The following is a 20,188-nucleotide window of genomic DNA, read 5'->3' on the forward strand; positions in this document are numbered from 1 at the left end:
CCTGAAAGTTCAAATTACAGCGCTTGCTTGTAATAGGAGGAAAGTCAATGGAGGGCCTTTGTCTTCCCAACCCAGTGTATCCTGTTTTTTGAAGGGAGTTAAGCATCTTCGTCCCATGCTACAGCTTCCGGTGCCTCTGAGGGATCTTACTTGTTCCTGGAGTTTTTTAAGGTCCACCCTTTTGGCTGCTGCTTGCTCTTTCATTGCAATTGCTTACCTTGAAGACAGTTTTTTCTGGTAGCAATCTGTTTGGCACGTCGGATCTCCGAGCTGCAGGTTCCTTCTTACCGTGAGCCTTTTCTGCGTCTGACGCTGGGAGCGGTACAGCTTCGGTCTGTGCCCTCATTTTTGCCAAAAGTGGTTTCTGAGTTTTATTTGAATCAGTCCATTCCCCGCCTACCTTGGCCAGGGACAGAGATTTGAGTGAGAACCATCTTTTGCATTCCTTGGACGTCAAGTGTCATATTTAATGAGGTATTTGGAGATGACTATCTGTTTGGAAAGTCTGACTGCCTATTTGTCCTCCTTGGTGGCGATAAACGGGGAAAACCGGCAACACGGGCGATGATAGCCTGCTGGGTTAAGGAAATCAACACGGCCAATTATTTGGCTGCTGAAGTTGCTTTGCTGAAACAGATTAAACCGCATTTCTTGAGGGCTCAAGCATTATTGTGGGTGGAACTTCATTTGTTCTTGCTTGCTGAGATTTGCTGAGCGGCAATATGGTCATCTTTGCACACCTTTTTCCTTGGATTTGCTTGGATTTTTGGGCTAGGCAGAAGGCCCCATTCGCATGGGTGGTTTTGGCAGCCTCCCTCCCTTTTCGGGATTAGCTTTGGTACATCCCACTGGTGGGGATTGACCTGACAGAATGCAGAGAAAGGAGAAATTACTACTTACCTGATAATTTCCTTTCCTCTAATGAGGGCAGGTTAATCCTATACCTATCCTAGGCTGCCAAGGTTTACTGTTACATTAGCCTTTTTTCAGGGTGAACATTGCAGGGTATGATTCCTGCTCTTCGTTGACTGGTAAGTGGCTTTTCTAGCACCTTAGTTTGTTGCATGTGTTACTTATTTTGTCTGAGCTCAGTGTTCTTATTAGTTTGGAGCCATAAGTGGTTGATTATACTGGAATATTATCATTAACAATCAGTTTGTCCATAGTTTGGCTTTTCCAGAGAATACTGGTTGGCTGATGTCTAGGCAGGACTATATATCTGAGATGTCCGCTTTTGCTCCGATTCCATCTGTTGGCAGAGGTGCATAACCCACTGGAGAGGACTGACCTGCCTTTATTAGAGGAAAGGAAGTTATCAGGTAAGTACCATAATAATTTCTCCTTAATTTCCACAGAATTTTCTAACTCTTGCCATAGAATCTTGAAAAATCTGCCGCAGGAAACTGGAGTCATGGTGTAACTAGTAGCACTGTTCATACTACTGCAGTGTCAGCAAGACCTTTTGAACTGAATAGACTGTTTTTGAATATCTCATCAAAATTACAGCTTGCTAGAAAGGTGATCTTTTAAACAGATCTTGGAAGAATCCAGTACATTTTGCCACATTTATATTAGCACCATCATGTTTATAGGCAGAAACCATGGGACTTACCCAACTGAGCTGGAAAAGTGTGATAACCTGGTGATCCTTTTTAATCTTAATTTTATCATCATAAATTTTTTTTTTATGTGGGGCACTTGCCCCAGATGACCTAATGAGGGAGCCACTTATAATTCACAGATACATTGCTTGATGTAAATGTATTGCTGGGTATGTGATAAAGAACATAATCTGAAATTGTATTTTACAGTATGCCATAAAGCATATTGACAAGATAAGCCGCCAGGAAATAAAGGAAAATGATTGGTTGAACAAGGAGGTATGTAACATTAACTTTCTAATGATGTCCTGTCGAGTAAAAGATGAACTTGTTTCTACATTCCAAAAATTGTATTCATTAGTTGCTCGTGCACCCCATGTCATGCATACAGTGTACATGGTGAAAGAACTTGAAAACTTGAAGGCTCTAGTGGGTTTATTGCACCTACTGTCACAGCAGATATTTCTGAGAATAAGTCCTAAATTGAATTTTTGGTGTCACCTGCTTAACCACATCAGATATATTGTCCTCAGTAGAACAAAATAAAGAGAGAGTATCATAAACCAAAGAAACCTTGAAAAATATATTGGAATACTTAAATTTTCTGTATGTCTGTGGAGTTAACTAAGAATCATAGACATACCTTGAAACAGAGATCCCTGTTAACTAAAAACTGTATTATTAATGTGGGCTGCTGTTAGTAAAGTTTAGAATGCCTTTCATAGACAAAATAGATTCTAAATAAAATGTTTTGCTCCAAGGACAAGCAGGATGGCAGTCCTCACGTCCGATAAGAGTCTGTCCCAGAACCTTTTTTGCTTCTTCGCCTTTGCTCGATGCCTAGCATTGGAACTTCTTGATGCCAGAGTCTAAGAGGAAGAACCTGATGCTTTCTTTGAATGGGAGGAGGCAGAGGAAGGCCTGTCTCCCAGTCCATCCCGATGCTCAGTGTTGAAGGGGTACTTTTGCCCACTTGATGCTGATGTATCACCAACATCCAGTGCACCTTCCGGGTCCCTCGCTGTCAATGCCTTCAATGCCTGAACCCATCAACTCTAGACGGGACCACCATTCCTTAGGGATCATGGTGGCACACATCATACCCCCCAGATATGCAGTGCCCTCAAGCACAGGATATATCTATAATGGGAGTCTATGAAAGACATGACTCTGGTCCACTGGGGGCATTCATGGAAGCCACTGGTTTGGCTTATCCATGATTAGCTGAAAAAAAAGGGAGGTGAAATCGAATTTTATGACCACAAGCGGTTGATACTTGTTGGTGAATCAACTGGTGCACTAGCTGGGCGTGAGGAACAGAATGGAAACAAAAAAACAACTGAAAAACCTATTTAGGTACACTGAGTGGAGAAACAAGACTGCGGGACACTACAACAAATGAACCTGCCAATTTTTGTTGAAAATATAAAACAGCATGAACAGGAGAGTGAGAAACTGTGACAGGCCTCCACAGAAAAGAAAAGACTGAGGAGCCCCTGTGTGGATGGGTGGTATGATGGCATGCTGGGCATCCCCAGTGAGGCTCATTTAAAAGTTCTAGAAAGTTTGGCATAAAAGTTCCAGGACAGGGTCCATTGGATGATGCCACCTACATGTAAGGACTGACTTCTACTATTCTCTGAGAACACGTTATGGTATGCAACTCTGCTTTATCTGCTAATTGAATTATCCAAAATAATTTTCTAGTTTGCTGCTTTAAATATGTATAATACAGAAAATATTAAAATGACGTTCTGGAACCAGCCTGACGTCTCTATGAGAACACTGTGCACTACACTATGCAGCGGAAGCAGAGTTTGATTTCTGGCTTCAGTCTCCCGCTGCCTTTGTCAACTGGGGCTGCTGTGTAGGCAGCGTTCATGGCCTTTAGGGAGCGGGAGTCCCAGTCACTGCACGATGCTGACAACTAGGGACCGAAGTCAGGGTTTTACAATTGCGGTGTTCCGACAGGAGTCCTGGTGCTGGGCCTCTGGCACACTGCAGTGGCTGAAATGATTAGACTACCATAAGTAGCGAGGGAATATAAAATAGGGGGAAAAAAATTCCTTGGCTACTTGAAAAGGAAGGCTTAAGGTGCCAGATCTTAATCTGAGCTGAAGCCCAAAACAGGAGGAGGAAACTGCTGAGTCCCATAAATAAAACAAACTCCTTTGACCAAACAGTTAACAATACAGCTTGCTTCTTTCTAGATTGTGATACCCTTTATTAGCCCAATATAAAATTTGTCCTAACACATTTTATGTGAACTCTCAAGATCACTTAGGTCCCATCTTCTGATTTCATATCTGAAGAGGAAAATATGTGGTCTCAAAATTCACATATTTGATCATCTTTGAATAAATCTTATTCTGGGCTAATAAAAAAAAAATGTATCTTGACCATCCCAACATCCAATGACCAGTTTTCTCAATGACCAAATCAACTGCTAGAATTCTCACTATAGTTTAAACCAGAGGTTCTCAACCTTTTTCCCATCGTGACACACCTGACAGGCCACGCTCACGTGTGTGACACACTGCTCATTAATTTCACGGCAGAAATAAAAAGTAAAGGTCTGGTAATTATTTTTATTGTTTAAAATGACACAAGGAAAAGATATGTATTCTGTCTGAACAGAAATTGCATAAATAGTAAACATCCCGCACCAATTTCCAGCACTTAAACAGTAACCACTTTACCTAAGAAAAGACAACACTGAAAATATTACACCAGGCCTTAAGACACCAATACATCTCCTATTAGGAAAACGGACCAAGTCAGGCTGCTGTATGTCAGCAGAAAACCTCACCTGAATCCCATGTGCTGACCCTCACCTAACAAAGAATAAAGAGACCAAAATGCATAACTAGAAGCATGCAGACAAAAACTGAATTGGAAACTGCAACAAGCCAGAGTCTCTGTATGCAGTGTAATAAAGGAAAAAAGAAACATCACCCATCCTTATAAAACAAATCAAGAAATATAAAATCAGTAGCAGTAAAACCATATTAACAAAAAAAACCAGATTATTTCGAAACAGCTGATGAGTGGAATATCCAATAATTAAAAAAACTCATAAAAAATTTCTAGATACCAATAAAATATTTCAAAATAGCAGACACAAAGATCCAGTAATGGAAAATAAAGATACAAAAATTGTTTTGCTCTGCATTCCTGGGAACATTTGATATCCAGGTGTCCTGAGATTGTTTTGAATTAGCAGGAGGAGGGGTGGTTTGCTTGGAACTTTCTCCTCTCTCTCACCAGCGCTCTCCTCTCTCTCACCAGCGCTCTCTCTCACACTGGCTCTCAATTACACACCTATACACACATGCTCTCAGTCACTCACATATACACATGCTTTTTCTCTCACTTATATAGGCTCTTAATTACACATTTACCCACATGCTGTCTTTATTTTCACGCTTACACACACAGGCTTTCAATCACACACATACATGCTGTCTTTTTTTCTCACACACAGACTCTCATTCACATGCTTACAAACATGCTCTCTCCTCTCTTTCTCTCATTTACACACAGGCTCTCAATCACATACTGACATGCTCCCTCACCTAAACCAGCTCTCAATCACACACAGACACACATGCTCTCTCTCTTACTTATACACACAGGCTCTTAATCATACATACACATGATCTCTCTCTCAAAGACAAAGGATCTCAATCATACACACATACTCTTTCACACAAACAGGTTTTCAATCACAAACTTACACATACAGGTTCCCAATCGTAAACTTACATTCATGCTCGCTCTCTCACAGGCAGGCTCTCAATCACAGACATACTCTTTTTCACATATACAGGCTCTCAGTCATTCACATACATGCTATCTCACTCACACACACACACACACAGGATCTCAAACACACATGCTTGTGTTGCGTCTGTCGCTGCTCGACGCCCTCACTCCGCCCTCCTTACCACTGAGGTGACTCCCTCTGGACCTGATGGATGGTTTGCTGCAGCAGCGTCTTCTTGCTGTCTTCCTCCAGCATCCCCGGAGCGGCACGACGCTATGGATCCGCCTGTTCCTGATGACATAGGATGCACGCGCTCCGAATGATGTACCAGCAAGGGCGTGAACCTCGGGGGTTTCCCCCTGAACTGACGTCATCCGCTTCCAATATAAAAGGTCTCAGAAATTGCTAACGGATCGAGTTAGCAAAGGGTTTTGCTACCTAAGCTACTCTGCCTCCTCGGACTTACCAAGGGTACTCGCTCCTCGGGGGCCTCACTCTCTTTTCTCTATTTCAGATTGCCGATAGGAACTGGTACTCGCTCCTCGAGGGCCCATGTTCCTGGACACTCTGAAGATTCTCTACTGCCTGGAAGCTATCACACATACAGACAATTGTGAGTTACCATCACTCTCTCAGAGCTTTCCCTGGAACCAGGTACTCGCTCTTCGAGGGCCTAACCCTTTCCAACTACTGAGCTTTCTAAAGACCTTATGTGAGATCTGTCATCCAGTTCTGGCTATGAACACAGTATACCTGTCTATTCACTATCTATAGTTTCTCTACAGCTCAGCTACCCTGGGATTGTGGTTCCAGTATCTGAGGGACTTCAGCCCTGCCGGGCATAGCAGCTCACTACTGCCACCTCTGGTGGTTCTACTATCCTGTCTAATAAAAGAATTCTGTGTCTGTCTCCATACTCAAGCCTAGCCAGTGGTCCCTCTCAGGATATCCTCCTGGGGGCACAGTCATCTGCCATCGGCCCAAGGATTCACCTATCTACATTCCTCTACAGCTGAGTGTCCTCTCCAAGCACTCCGCTGATAACAGATGGCTACTCCTTTCCTACCAGGAGTCTTCAGCAACAGATTCATAACAGCTTGCTAACTCCACCTCCTTCTGGAGCTAGTACACAACAGATTGCTACTCCTAGCTCTAACACAGAGCTTTCCTAACAAGATTGCTAACTCCTCCCCTTCATAGGAGTTTAACCATAACAGATTGCTAGCTCCTCCCTCCAGAGGAGCTCGCACATAACAAGATTGCTAACTCCTCCCCTCTCAGGAGTCGAAGCTTAAGAGATTGCTAACTCCTTAGCAGATCTATAACAGATTGCTAACTCCTATCTGATGTCTCCGCCCATCCAGCATCAGATCCATAACAGCTTGCTTGCTCAATCACTCTCCCTCCCTCCCTCCCTCCCCGGAAACTAGTGGCAGCAGCCTCGTCCCAACCCTAACCTCCTTCATTTTCAGCCCTCGCAGTGGAAAGAGTCCGATCGGCCACGGGGGTTGACGTTCTTCTTCATTTTTCTCCGAGCCGCGCTGCTCATTCCTCAGGCCGATTCTCTCTTCTCTTCTTCGGGCCGATGCTGACCACACTAGCATGGTCTCTTCTACCCTCGCACACACCCAACTGCTCACCACTTCTTCTTCTGGGCCACGGGGCGTGGGGTGGGTGGGAAGAAGAGATTAAATGCTGACAGCATTTTAAGCCCGGGCGGAGGAGGACCGGAGAGCAGCTGGGTCAGCGGGGGACCGGGCAGTGTGGCGACACACCTGCGTGTTCTTGGCGACACACTGGTTGAGAACCACTGGTTTAAACATAGGGAGAATAATATTATAACTCCTTTCATAGTGGTAAAGTCTATGTGTATGTATACAGAAGGATTTTACCAAGGATTTTCAAAGCAAGATATGCTCATAAGTTTGCTTTGAAAATTCATGGGCAAATGGCCAGTTATGGGCTGAGATTCACCTGTGTAAAGTTATACTACCTTTCTGGAAGACCGAACTTGTGCAGATACAATTCCATTCATACTTATTAAAATTAAAAAGTATGTGCCTAAGTATTGACTCTACTCCCCAGAACCCTTCTTCTCAGCTCACGTAAAAGAATGTGTGAAACTGGGTTACACGTATACATTTCTACGAACAGAGGCCCAGCTGATAATGTACAGCCATTTACACGCATAAAACCAGATATGTGCGTAAATGACTTTGAAAGTTACCCGTTAAAAACGTTTCTCATAGGCTTCATTAAAATCAGCCTGCAAGAGTCAGTCTAAATATTGTAGCAAAGCATCATACCACCATCAGATCTTAATTTAATTTACTCTTCTAGTTAATTCTGCAAATGAATCATAGACAGGGCTTGCTATCCAAATTGTCATTTAATCCATATGGGTTTGGCATTTGAAATTTATAGATCTAGATTTCTCTTGCCATTTAATTTTTTCTCCTCTTATCTGTACCCAAAAGTGAAAGGAAGACAAACCACATCCTGTTTTTGCATAAAATATCTTTAAGCTGTCAATTTAATATTTGTCCTTGTAAGTGAATAAATATGTTCATATATCCTTCTTTTTAATGTTCTCAAAGCTTGTCCATGTATACCAGATTGCAGTTTGACTAAATCTTATTTACCACATATATTAATTGGCAGTCAAGTATCTCACTTCATATCTTTTCATTCCTTTTGTACTTTAAAGAAAAAAAGTCTGAAAGTGCAATAATTGCACACCACACATTAAATGAAAAACAATCTTTCTTTCCGATAGCTCACAGTGCTATTTTTATTAATTGATAGTTTGATTGTGAAATGTACACAACAAATGCTGATCCACACCTGACCAGGGCAAGCATAATAAGTAGAAGCTTCAATGTCTATGGAAAAGCATGGTAAAGTGAGCCACACAAGCAGGTGACATCATCTTGGTGGTGCCAGGATGGAAACACTCAATTGGAGCCTTCCTGCAAAGCTGCTCACCCTCATGAGTATCCTCACTCTTTCATCCACTTTATTTATTTATTTATTTATTTATTATTTTTATATACCGACATTCATCTCAATTGAGATATCACACCGGTTTACATTCAGGTACTGTAGGTATTTTTCTATCCCCAGAGGGCTTACAGTCTAAGTTTTTGTACCTGAGGCAATGTAGGGTAAAGTGACTTGCCCAAGGTCACAAGGAGTGACAGCAGGACTTGAACCGTGGTCTCCTGGTTCATAGTCCACTTGTGCGAACAAATACATATTTTCTATCTCCACAAAACTATTCATTGGGGTTTTTTCATATTCTTTTTTTTCTTTTTCTGAAGTCTCTCTAAAAAAAATATTTTGTTCATTTTTTGAAAAAATTGAATTAGCTTCAGTGCCTCTTATTTTTGCCATGCTGGGCTTCAAGAAATATCTCTTTTGTGATGATAGAATGTCTCTCTCATAGACAGTCATGATCAATTTGTAAAGGGTTTGGGCTCTTCTCATGATACACCTAACTGTGCTGCCTATGCTTGTATGTTACTGAGGGCCAGAAGATATAGAAAGTCTCACCCTGAAGATTTTCTTGGATTCACCTCTACCTAAACTGAAAAGAAAGACTCCTCTCATGCTCAGTGCCATTTTTTGATGCAGACACAATTTCCCCTCCAACAAACAGGCCGATACAGTAAAGCGCGGCCGCGGTTACCCTGTTTCTAATCCGCTTTACACCCACAATTTGGCCGCGTAAGTCTATCAAATAGGATAAAGATCATACAAGAGAGTAAATGCTCAGTAGAATCTATATGGGTAGAAATCCCATGTATGTTGGGTAAGAGTATAGTGATAGGAGTATCTACCATCCACCTGGACAAAATGGTCAGACAGATGATGAAATGCTAAGAGAAATCAGGGAAGCAAACCAATTTGGCAGTGCAATAATAATGGGAGATTTCAATTACCCCAATATTGACTGGGTAAATGTAACATCAGGACTTGCTAGAGACAAAGTTCCTGGATGTAATAAATGATTGTTTCATGGAGCAATTGGTTCAGGAACCAACAAGAGAGGGAGCTATTTTAGATTTAATTCTTAGTGGAATGCAAGATTTGGTGAAAGTAGTAACGGTGGAAGGGGGACAATAAGTAAATCTGCAGCTCTAACACTAAATTTTAAAAAGGGAAACTTTGATAAAATGAGGAAAATAGTCAGAAAAAAAACGGAAAGGTGCAGCTGCAAAGGTTAAAAGTGTTCAACAGGCTTGGACATTGTTTAAAAATACAATCCTAGAGGCGCAGTCCATATGTATTCTGCGCATTAAGAAAGGTGGAAGGAAGGCAAAACGATTACTGTCATGGTTAAAAGGTGATGTGAAAGAGGCTATTTTAGCCAAAAAAACATCCTTCAAAAATTGGAAGAAGGATCCATCTGAAGAAAATAGGATAAAACATAAGCATTGTCAAGGTAAGTGTAAAACATTGATAAGACAGGCGAAGAGAGAATTTGAAATGAAGTTGGCCATAGAGGCAAAAACTCATAATAAAAACTTTTAAAAATATATCCAAAGCAAGAAACCTTTGAGGGAGTCGGTTGGACCATTAGATGACAGAGGGGTTAAAGGGGCTCTTAGGGAAGATAAGGCCATTGCAGAAAGACTAAATGAATTCTTTGCCTCCGTGTTTACTAATGAGGATGTTGGGGAGATACCAGTTCCAGAGATGGTTTTTTAGGGGTGATGAGTCAGACGAACTGAACGAAATCACTGTGAACCTGGAAGATGTAGTAGGCCAGATTGACAAACTAAAGAGTAGCAATTCACCTGGACCGGATGGTATGCATCCTAGGGTTCTGAAGGAACTAAAAAATGAAATTTCTGATCTATTAGTTAAAATTTGTAACCTATCATTAAAATCATCCATTGTACCTGAAGACTGGAGGGTGGCCAATGTAACCCCAATATTTAAAAAAGGCTCCAGGGGCGATCCGGGTAATTATAGACCAGTGAGCCTGACTTCAGTGCCAGGAAAAATAGTGGAAACTATTCTCAAGATCAAAATCGTAGATCATATAGAAAGACATGATTTAATGGGACACAGTCAACATGGATTTACCCAAGGGAAGACTTGCTTAACAAATCTGCTTCATTTTTTTGAAGGGGTTAATAAACATGTGGATAAAGGTGAACCGGTAGATGTAGTGTATTTGGATTTTCAGAAGGCGTTTGACAAAGTCCCTCATGAGAGGCTTCTACGAAAACTAAAAAGTCATGGGATAGGAGGCGATGTCCTTTCGTGGATTACAAACTGGTTAAAAGACAGGAACCAGAGAGTAGGATTAAATGGTCAATTTTCTCAGTGGAAAAGGGTAAACATTGGAGTGCCTCAGGGATCTGTACTTGGACCGGTGCTTTTCAATATATATATAAATGATCTGGAAAGGAATAAGACGAGTGAGGTTATCAAATTTGCAGATACAAAATTATTCAGAGTAGTTAAATCACAAGCAGACTGTGATACATTACAGGAGGACCTTGCAAGACTGGAAGATTGGGCATCCAAATGGCAGATGAAATTTAATGCGGACAAGTGCAAGGTGTTGCATGTAGGGAAAAATAACCGTTGCTGTAGTTACACGATGTTAGGTTACATATTAGGAGCTACCACCCAGGAAAAAGATCTAGGCATCATAGTGGATAATACTTTAAAATCGTCGGCTCAGTGTACTGCAGCAGTCAAAAAAGCAAATAGAATGTTAGGAATTATTAGGAAGGGAATGGTTAATAGAACGGAAAATGTCATAATGCCTCTGTATCGCTCCATGGTGAGACCGCACCTTGAATACTGTGTACAATTCTGGTCGCCGCATCTCAAAAAAGATATAGTTGCGATGGAGAAGGTACAGAGAAGGGCAACCAAAATGATAAAGGGGATGGAACAGCTCCCCTATGAGGAAAGGCTGAAGAGGTTAGGGCTGTTCAGCTTGGAGAAGAGACGGCTGAGGGGGGATATGATAGAGGTGTTTAAGATCATGAGAGGTCTTGAACAAGTAGATGTGACTCGGTTATTTACACTTTCGAATAATAGAAGGACTAGGGGGCATTCCATGAAGTTAGCAAGTAACACATTTAAGACTAATCGGAGAAAATTCTTTTTCACTCAACGCACAATAAAACTCTGGACTTTGTTGCCAGAGGATGTGGGTAGTGCAGTTAGTGTAGCTGGGTTCAAAAAAGGTTTGGATAAATTCTTGGAGGAGAAGTCCATTAATGGCTATTAATCAATTATACTTAGGGAATAGCCACTGCTATTAATTGCATCAGTAGCATGGGTTCTTCTTAGTGTTTGGGTAATTGCCAGAGGTTCTTGTGGCCTGGTTTTGGCCTCTGTTGGAAACAGGATGCTGGGCTTGATGGACCCTTGGTCTGACCCAGCATGGCAATTTATTATGTTCTTAACCCGCGATTCACTATCCGTTTTTACCAATCCTTACCACTTCTTTAAATCGACGCGTATCCCTTTCCGCCCGTGGCATGTATGATATGTAAACGATCGGATTAGCTATTCCCTCCCCTACAGTAACGTGCGGCCCGGTTATCGCCTTTTTAAGCAACTGTTTTGCCGTGTCTTTAACCCACTAATTTACTGCCTACCCTGACCCTGGTGTTAGAGGGATGTGACAGCAATAGGCAGGCTCCGGTCAAATAAGTGGGTGGGTTGGAGCAAGCGAGTAACATGGTGTGGCCTGGTTCTCCTACGCTTGGGCCTGGTTCTCCTACGCTCGGGTATCGGGGATTGCCAGTCCTCTCTCCCCCCCCCCCCCCTCCCGAAGCAAGGCGCAGGGTGAAAATCGACTCGACATGTTATTAAAGCAAATAGAAATTGTAACAAAAGTAAACTTACTGCATGCTTCCAGCAGCCCCAGTCCTCTCTCCCCTCCTTCCGAGGCGCCCACCGCGGCTCCCCTGCCTCCCGGGGGCAGCCGGCGGCGAAAGCAGCTTCCAGCAGCCCCGCCGGCGAAGGTGCATGAACGCACGTCCAATTTGGGCGCTCAAACAGCGAAGGTGCATGAGCGAACGCCGTGACCTCAGACGTCCATCCGGGCGCTCAGGTCACGGCGTGCGCTCATGCGCCTTCGCTGCTTGAGCGCCCAAATTGGACATGCGTTCATGCACCTTCGCCGGCGGGGCTGCTGGAAGCCACTTTCGCTGCCGGCTGCCCCCGGGAGGCAGGGGAGCCGCGGTGGGCGCCTTGGGAGGAGGGGAGAGAGGACTGGGGCTGCTGGAAGCATGCAGTGTTTACTTTTGTTACAATTTCTATTTGCTTTAATAACATGTCGAGTCTATTTTCTCCCTGTGCCTTGCTTCGGGAGGGGGGGAGAGAGGACTGGCAATCCCCGATGCCCGAGCATAGGAGAACCATCCACTTCCTGGTACCTGTCAATTCAAATGTCATTTGAAATGACAGGTACCAGCGCACTCAGGATACTGTATAGGCGGCTGTATAGCACTCTATACAGTAAAATGGATTGCGCTTCATGGACGCGCTTTGGACGCAGCTTGCATTTGCATGCCATTTAAATACCGTATCGAGCGGTATGTGATCCGGACTGTGCGTGCGGCAAACGAGGGTGCGGCCGGCACTGCCGCACTCTAACGCGTCCTTACTGTATTGGCCTGAAAGAGAGGTATGTTGCACTTTTCAGCACCATACCATCAGAAGGCCTTGATGCAGAAAAGCACGAAAAATCGTCGTCAGGACAGGATAAAGGAAATAGATTTGTGTGGCCAACACCACTATCAGTAGAATTCCCTTTTGGCGCAGACAATATTTCAGCACTATCCACTAGCAAGGTAATGGGAGACCTGTTTCGGTGCCAAAAATATTTCAGCACAAACTCCTCTTTCGGCACAGAGAAACAGAATATTTCATATCAGGTATGACCTTTTAATGCAAAAGATTCCTTTGGCCATGCCAGTTCTAGTTCCAGTACTGGATGGATCCTTATCTGCACTTCCAAAAAAAGATTATCATTCTTTTGTAGAAAAAAATGTGGTTGGAATTTGCGAAAAAGTATTTGTTGGATATACCAAAATTGCTACCTTCTCCTCTGGAAGTGATGTCTCCTATTTTAGATATAGTGACCTCCATGTTGGGCACTCAGTCCACTATCTCTCCTTATTAGGCTAGGGATGAAAATGGTCCAAACCCACATCCATTCTCAGACTCATGATCCATCCGCATCCAAAAATAGGTGTTGCGGGAGCGCTAGGGAGCGATCCCGCTTTTGGGGAGAGTGGTGTGCCCTTGGACCATGATGCGACTGCAGAAAGGAGATCCATAGATGTGCCGAGGCAGGTGAAACATATCCCAGCATAGGTGGACAGGCAGAAGACCAGGGACTCGCCCCTCCGCTGAACCTGACACATCAGTGGAGACCCACAATGCAATGCTGGTCTCTGGGATAGCCCTCTGGACACTCTATAGCCCTTTCGGACGTGCCATATGGGAACGGCAAATGCGCCAGGATGGACAGAGGTCGAGGCCAGACGATGCAACTGGAACAAGTCGAGACTTGAAGACGAGAATCCGATGAGGACTTGATGAGGCAAGGCTGAAGAGAAGAACATCAGGGACACTGATGAAGACATTTGCTGAGTGGAAAGACGACAGATGAGTTAAAACTCAGTATGAAGGTATCCGGCCATGACTCATAGCAACATCCATCCTGAACTGAGCTTCGGGGACCAGGCGTGATCGATGCACTTGACAGGTCAATCGAAGGAAGACGAAACTTCCGACCCGGCATGGAAGACGCATCCAAAGGTCATCTGAAGTTGAACGGAGGACGGCCCACTAGGAGGTAAAATCTGGAACCAAGATATCCGAGAGGAAGGCTACCCTGACGAGGGCACCAAAGAGTCAGAAGGCTTCCTAGATGTAGGAGCCAAAAAGGTCTGAATGCTTGACAGCGAAAAAGGACTGAAGACTAGCACGTCAAAAGGATTCTGAAGACGAAGACAACTTGACACGAAGACGTCAGGTACGTCAGGACATCTGGACTTTAACTCCCAGGGCACTCAGTCAAGAGCATCAAGGAGGTGTCAAGTGAACTGGAGAACAAGACTTCTGAGATATCTGGACCTCGGACCCCCAGATCACCCAACCAAGAGCAGTGAGGAGGTTCCAAGAGGCAGAACAACAGGATGACGGACTTCAGGAAGGACAGGACATCAGAAGATGAGGACTTCAGGAAGATCTGAAGGTGAAGACATCAGGAGAGTCGGACGATGAAGACAAGGACTTAGAATCCAGTGAGAGACCAAACAAGGAATGAAGATGAGACGAAGGATCAGGAACCACAAAGAAAGACAAAGGAATTCCCATGAAGAACAGAGTGCCTTGAAGAAGCGGAGCTGGACATCAGGGACTCCTGGACCGAAGAGCTGGAATGGAAGATCCAGGAGCAGTCTGACTCCATGACGGACTCCTTGCGAAGGCGACAAGGAACTGAAGGCTGAGCCCTTTTGTAGGGCTGAAGAAGAACACCCAGGATGACATCATGAGGAGGAGCCAGAGGGATTGGCCCTTTAAGTCCAGGGAAGAGGCGCAGCCCATCACCTAAGGAGGCAGGACCAGGGACAGCAGCCATGCTGTGCAGCAGGGAAGCGGAAGAGGTAGGCCCAAGGCGTCGGAGGTGACTCCAGCCGCTGAAGAGAGGACAGAGGGCGGCTCCAGCCACTGCAGAAGGCCGGTGGCGGCCTCCTGGCCACGGAGTGAAGAGGAGACGTTGGCGGCAATTCCAGGCCGCAAGAAGAGGAAGGTGGAGGCAGCTCCTGCTGCGGAAGATGGTGCTAACGTTAGCGGCTTCCAGCCACAAAGATAGAATGATGGCGGCGGCTATAGGCCGCAAAACGTCGGCAGCTCCTGCCGCGAAGGAGAGGTGGCGGCAACAGTGGTTCCAGGCCGCAACGACGGCGGGCCCACCATGGAGCATTGCAGCGGCAGTCACATCCACGTGGAGACGGCGTCGGGACACAGGCAAGCTGGAGGTGAGAGGCTGCTCGCGGCCTAGCCGCTGGCAGAATCGTAAAAATAAGTCAACGCTATAAGACTCAGTTATGATAATGACTAAGGAGGGATTATATTCTTCTTAATTCTCTTATCATTCAGCATCCCAGGAGCACATTGCTTCCTGAAGATATGTCATGTTCCACTTTTGTTCAGAAAATGACAAGAGAAAAAGTCTTCAATCTTCAACAAGAAACAGAGCTGAGAGAAGATGTTGATATGTGTAAATATAATCAGACATCCAAACAAGTAGCAGTTCTAGTTCACAGAGTTTTGCAAGACCTTTGTTGCGAGCGCGGAGGCGCGGTCACTAGCTCAGAGAGTTTGTGAGGCCTTAGGCCATGGCGCAGCTCAGGGAGGAGCCCCAAGCCACACACCGTGGGAGGTGAAAGTGTTCAGGCATGGGCTGGAGCTGGAACAAGGCTGGACCAGAATCAAGACTTGGAAAACAGGAACTGGAACAAGGCAGGTTCAGCCCTCCACTGGACCTGCATGCACCAGTGAGACCCAGCAATGCAATGCTGGTCTCAAGAGTAGCCCTCTGGCCACTTGGTAGTCCTTCCGGACCTGCCACTTGGGAACGACGAGTGCGTGAGGCCAGACGGAGGCTGAGGGCAGGAACAAGATGAGACATGGAACTCAGGAACTAGGAAACTCAGACGAGGACTTGAACTTGGAAGACTCAGACGAGGTTTCAGGGTTCAGGCACTAGTACAGGGTGAGTTCTGCACTGCAGCGCTTCCTACACAGCCGCCCATGGCTGATCAGAGACCACGCCGAAAGTGAAGCAGACTCCAGGTGAGAAGGTGAAGAATTGGAACCAGGAACATGTCGAAGATTCAGGAGAGGCCTGCACCGAGGCACGTCCTACACAGCTGCCCATGGCTGGTTGTGGACCACACTGAAGCAGAGCAGGTTCTGGCTTGAGTCTTGGGCATGGATGGAAGCAGGCACAAGGTACTCTGAAGACCAAGAACAGGATTCAAGACTCAGGATTCAAGACTCAGAACTTGGATTTAGGAACAGAGTTTGGAATTAAAAACAAGGGACCTTCCGGAGACTTGTGCTGCAGACATGAAGACAGGCCTTGTGCCACGAAGCACCTACACAGCCGCCCATGGGCTGGTCGCAGACCACGATGGTGGCACGCTAGGAAAGGTGGACAAGCAGGGAAACTGGAAGCAGGACGAATAGAATCCGGGCAGTGCAGGAACAGGATCCAGCTGGGATGGGACACCAATGACCAGGAACAGGAACCAGATCAATATGGATTTACCCTCAGGATGGTCATCTGGAGGCAGAATCCGGCAGGCGAGGCTAGGCAGGAATACCCGGGGCCAGGAACTGGAAAAACCAGGACATCAGGACACAGGAACATCAGAACACCAAAGAGACAACAAAGGAGCTCCAACAAGGAACAAGACCAGGAACATCAGGATGAAGGAGACCAGGAACATCTAATGAATTCCATCAAAACACAAGAAGACCACGGAGGACCTTGACCGGAAGGAATACCACAGACCACTGTGAAGTCTGGTTCGAAGGCCCCAAGGAAGTGGAAGAAAGCCCTTTTATAGGGCTGGACTAAGGAGCAGGCTGATGACATCATCGTTGGGGCTGCGGGCTTTTCCTGCCACTGGCCCTTTAAATAGTGAAGTGAGGCACACGCCCGCGCCTATGCAGGGCCTAGGGAGGCAGGTCAAGCAGCGGCATTCCTCCCGCATAGGTGAAGATGAAGTTGGCGGCAGCTCCTGCCACAACGATGTCCCGAGAGCGGCTTGTGTCCCACGAAGAAAGATGTCCTGGCGGCGGCACTACGGCTGAGAGAAATAGTGGCGACCCATCCTGCCTCATACAGCGGCGTCAGACCACGAGTGGCCTAGGCCATGAGAAGGCAGCAGTGTGGGCTGAGACAGGAGCGACGCGGCAGTCCAGGCTGTGCCAAAGCAAGGTCCGGTGGCAGCAATGGCGGCATTGGGCCAGGGCAGGTGAGAGGCTGCTCGTGGGATGGGCTCCGCAGCATCATAACAACCTTCAAGCAAGAATGTGACAGAAATTATCTACCCTTCCAGCAACAAGTGAATTAGATGTTAGATGCAGCCAGTTCCAGGTCACCTTAAGGGCCAGCTACCATACCAATCAGCAGTAGTGAAGTCAGCGTTAAAAATAGCAAAACGCTCAAAATCACATTCCAATATCTCTCCTACTTAAGATTCCAGGATGCTGGATAGTGTGGCCAAAAGTTTTTCCAGTCAACTATTCTAAATTCAAGAATAGCCATTACATATGGTCCAATATATGTACAGTATATATATATATATATATATATATATATACACACACACACATTTTTACATGACTATGTACATCACTAATTGGATGTCAAACTGCACACTTATCTACTCATGGTTAATAGTCTCAGGCTACACAACTATATACATTTTACAAGGTAGCAAGAACATTTAATATTTTGCAATTTGGGATTGTTGGCCCCCACAGTATACCACCATGTAGAATAGAAGGAACCTCTTGAGTTCCTGCTTAATCAAGTGTTAGTATCCTCCCCCTTTATTTCCCAAGCCTCACCCAACTCAGGCAGTGTTGGCCTGGGGGATCCGTTGCATCTAAACCACTGCCATCTCCTCTGTGTTGCTTCCACTTACTGAAAGGTCAATGCTGGGGTCTATTCCCTCCTAGGGATCTGAATCCACCCCTTGTCTGTCACTGGGGTCCACACTCTCCTGGGAAACTGGATTCCGCTTCCTGAAATGTTGCTGGGGCTCATGCCCTTCTGGGAAAATTAACTGTGCCTCTGGACCTGCTGCTGGGGTCCCCTTCTTTCTGGTGGACCACTTGATCTGCTGCTGGGGTCCACACCCTCCAGGGTGACTGCTCGATCTGCTGCTGGGGTCCTCTTGCTCAAGGGGGACCCAGGGTCACCTCCCTTGGTAGGAGGGTTTTTTTCTTGGCTTGGGTTTACAGTTCCACTAGTCCCATGGCTTGTTCAGCATTCAGTGATTCAGTCACAGCTTTCAATGATTTTAGCTCCGATAAGATCATAGCCTGTCATTTGCTGTTATCCAGCCTGGATGGTTCATGTTCTCTCAGCCAAAATGCCAAAACCCAGGTAGGATCATAGAAAGAGAATATGTGCACATCCTTCCATCCTGCCTGTTTTGTTTTTCTCTGTTGTTTGAAAACTAGGTACCCAAGGATCTGACTCCCCTTATTAGGGTGAAAATCTGTTTGCTTCCTAGGACTGATTTTTCAGTACATTTCTCTCATAAATCCCTCTCTCATTCAGAATTCTCCAATGTAGGAATTTTCCAGTTATAGTTCTTTAATTTAGGATACTGCTATCATTTGATTTAAAGTGATATTTCACTGCAAGTTATCAACTAGGGGACTGACATGCAAATCCCTTGAGTCTCTGACTCATCTATTCAATGATCATTTAAGCAGTTTCACATTAAGGGTCGAGCAGCCTTTTTACTCTCATTCTGGGTTTCCTGGGCTGGCGGCTCATATTACATAGCTGCATTGTCCTATTTTTTTTTTCTCTGCTGCAGTTAACTTAAATGGTAGCCTGCTTTGTAACCTCCATCTCCTCCCTTGGGAGGTAGGCTTCAATAGAAACATAGAAATGATGGCAGAAAAAGACCAAATGATCCACCCAGTCTGCCCAGCAAGCTTATGCCAGTATCTGCTGCACTGTGTAGGTTACCCCCGTGCTTATCAGTTTCCCTGACCGTAAACTTCAGGGCCCTCAGATGCTGTTTGAATCCAGTTTCCCTTAACCCTTGCTGTGGAAGTAGAGAACATTGATTGAGCTGCATCAATAGTATCAGGCTTAGTGATTAAGCGTAGTAAAAGCCGCATCAGCAAGTTACCCCCATATATATTTGTTCCCCAAATCATAAAAGTCAGGGCCCTCATTGGCTGCTCTCTGAATCCAATTCCCCTTTTCCCACTGCCGTTGAAGTAGAGAGAAATGATGGAGTTGCATTAACGGTATCAAGGCTTATTTGTTAAGGGCAGCAACTGCCACACCAGCAAGTTACCCCCAGTTTCCCCCATGCACTCTTTTTCTTAATTTCCATCCTCGAGCCTTTAGGGATTCAGTGTTCTATCCTTCACAGTTTTCATCTTCACCACCTCCTCTGGAAGAGCATTCCAGGCATTCACCACCCTTTCCATGAAGAAATATTTCCTGACATTGGTTCTGAGCCATCCTCCATGGAGTTTCATTTCATGACCTCTAATTCAATTGATTTCTTTCCAAAGGAAAAGGTTTAACATTGTGCATCATTAAAACCTATTATATCTCCCCTGCATTTCCTCTCTTCCAGGGTATACATATTCAGATCCTTCAGCCTCGCCTCATAAGTCTTCCAATGCTGACCCCTCACCATTTTGTCGCTCTTCTTTGGACCACCTCTATCCTATCTTTATCCTTTTTGAGATAGGGGCACCAGTACTGAATGCAGTACTCCAGGTGAAGCCTCAAAAGGACCTGTACAAGGGCATTATCACCTTTTTTTTGTTTTACTGGTTATTCCTCTCTATGCAGCCCAGCACTCTTCTGGCTTTAGCTATCGCCTTGTCATATTGCTTCGCCGCCTTCAGATCACCACACTATCACACCAAGGTCCCTCTGCCAGTGTGTGTGCATTAGTCTTTCACCATCCATCACATACAGCACTGGTTGAGGGGGGGAAGCATTTGTGGCAGGAGAAGTGGGGGGTGTTAGACCTTAGATATCACCTGCCAAAGA

The 20,188-nt window shown here is 45.2% G+C and overlaps 1 protein-coding gene across 2 annotated transcripts in view; it reads left to right on the plus strand.

The window, feature by feature from the left end:
- Window positions 1–20,188, plus strand: part of CCDC83 (coiled-coil domain containing 83) — a 249,182-nt gene that overhangs the window by 106,834 nt on the left and 122,160 nt on the right. For both annotated transcript variants that reach the window (XM_029602260.1, XM_029602259.1), the window contains exon 7: window positions 1,812–1,880. In XM_029602260.1, coding sequence (XP_029458120.1) covers window positions 1,812–1,880 — 69 coding nt within the window. The remainder of the gene's footprint in view (window positions 1–1,811; window positions 1,881–20,188) is intronic.

The sequence above is a fragment of the Rhinatrema bivittatum genome, chromosome 5, assembly GCF_901001135.1.
Source record: "Rhinatrema bivittatum chromosome 5, aRhiBiv1.1, whole genome shotgun sequence".
In the NCBI taxonomy this organism is placed as follows: domain Eukaryota; kingdom Metazoa; phylum Chordata; class Amphibia; order Gymnophiona; family Rhinatrematidae; genus Rhinatrema; species Rhinatrema bivittatum.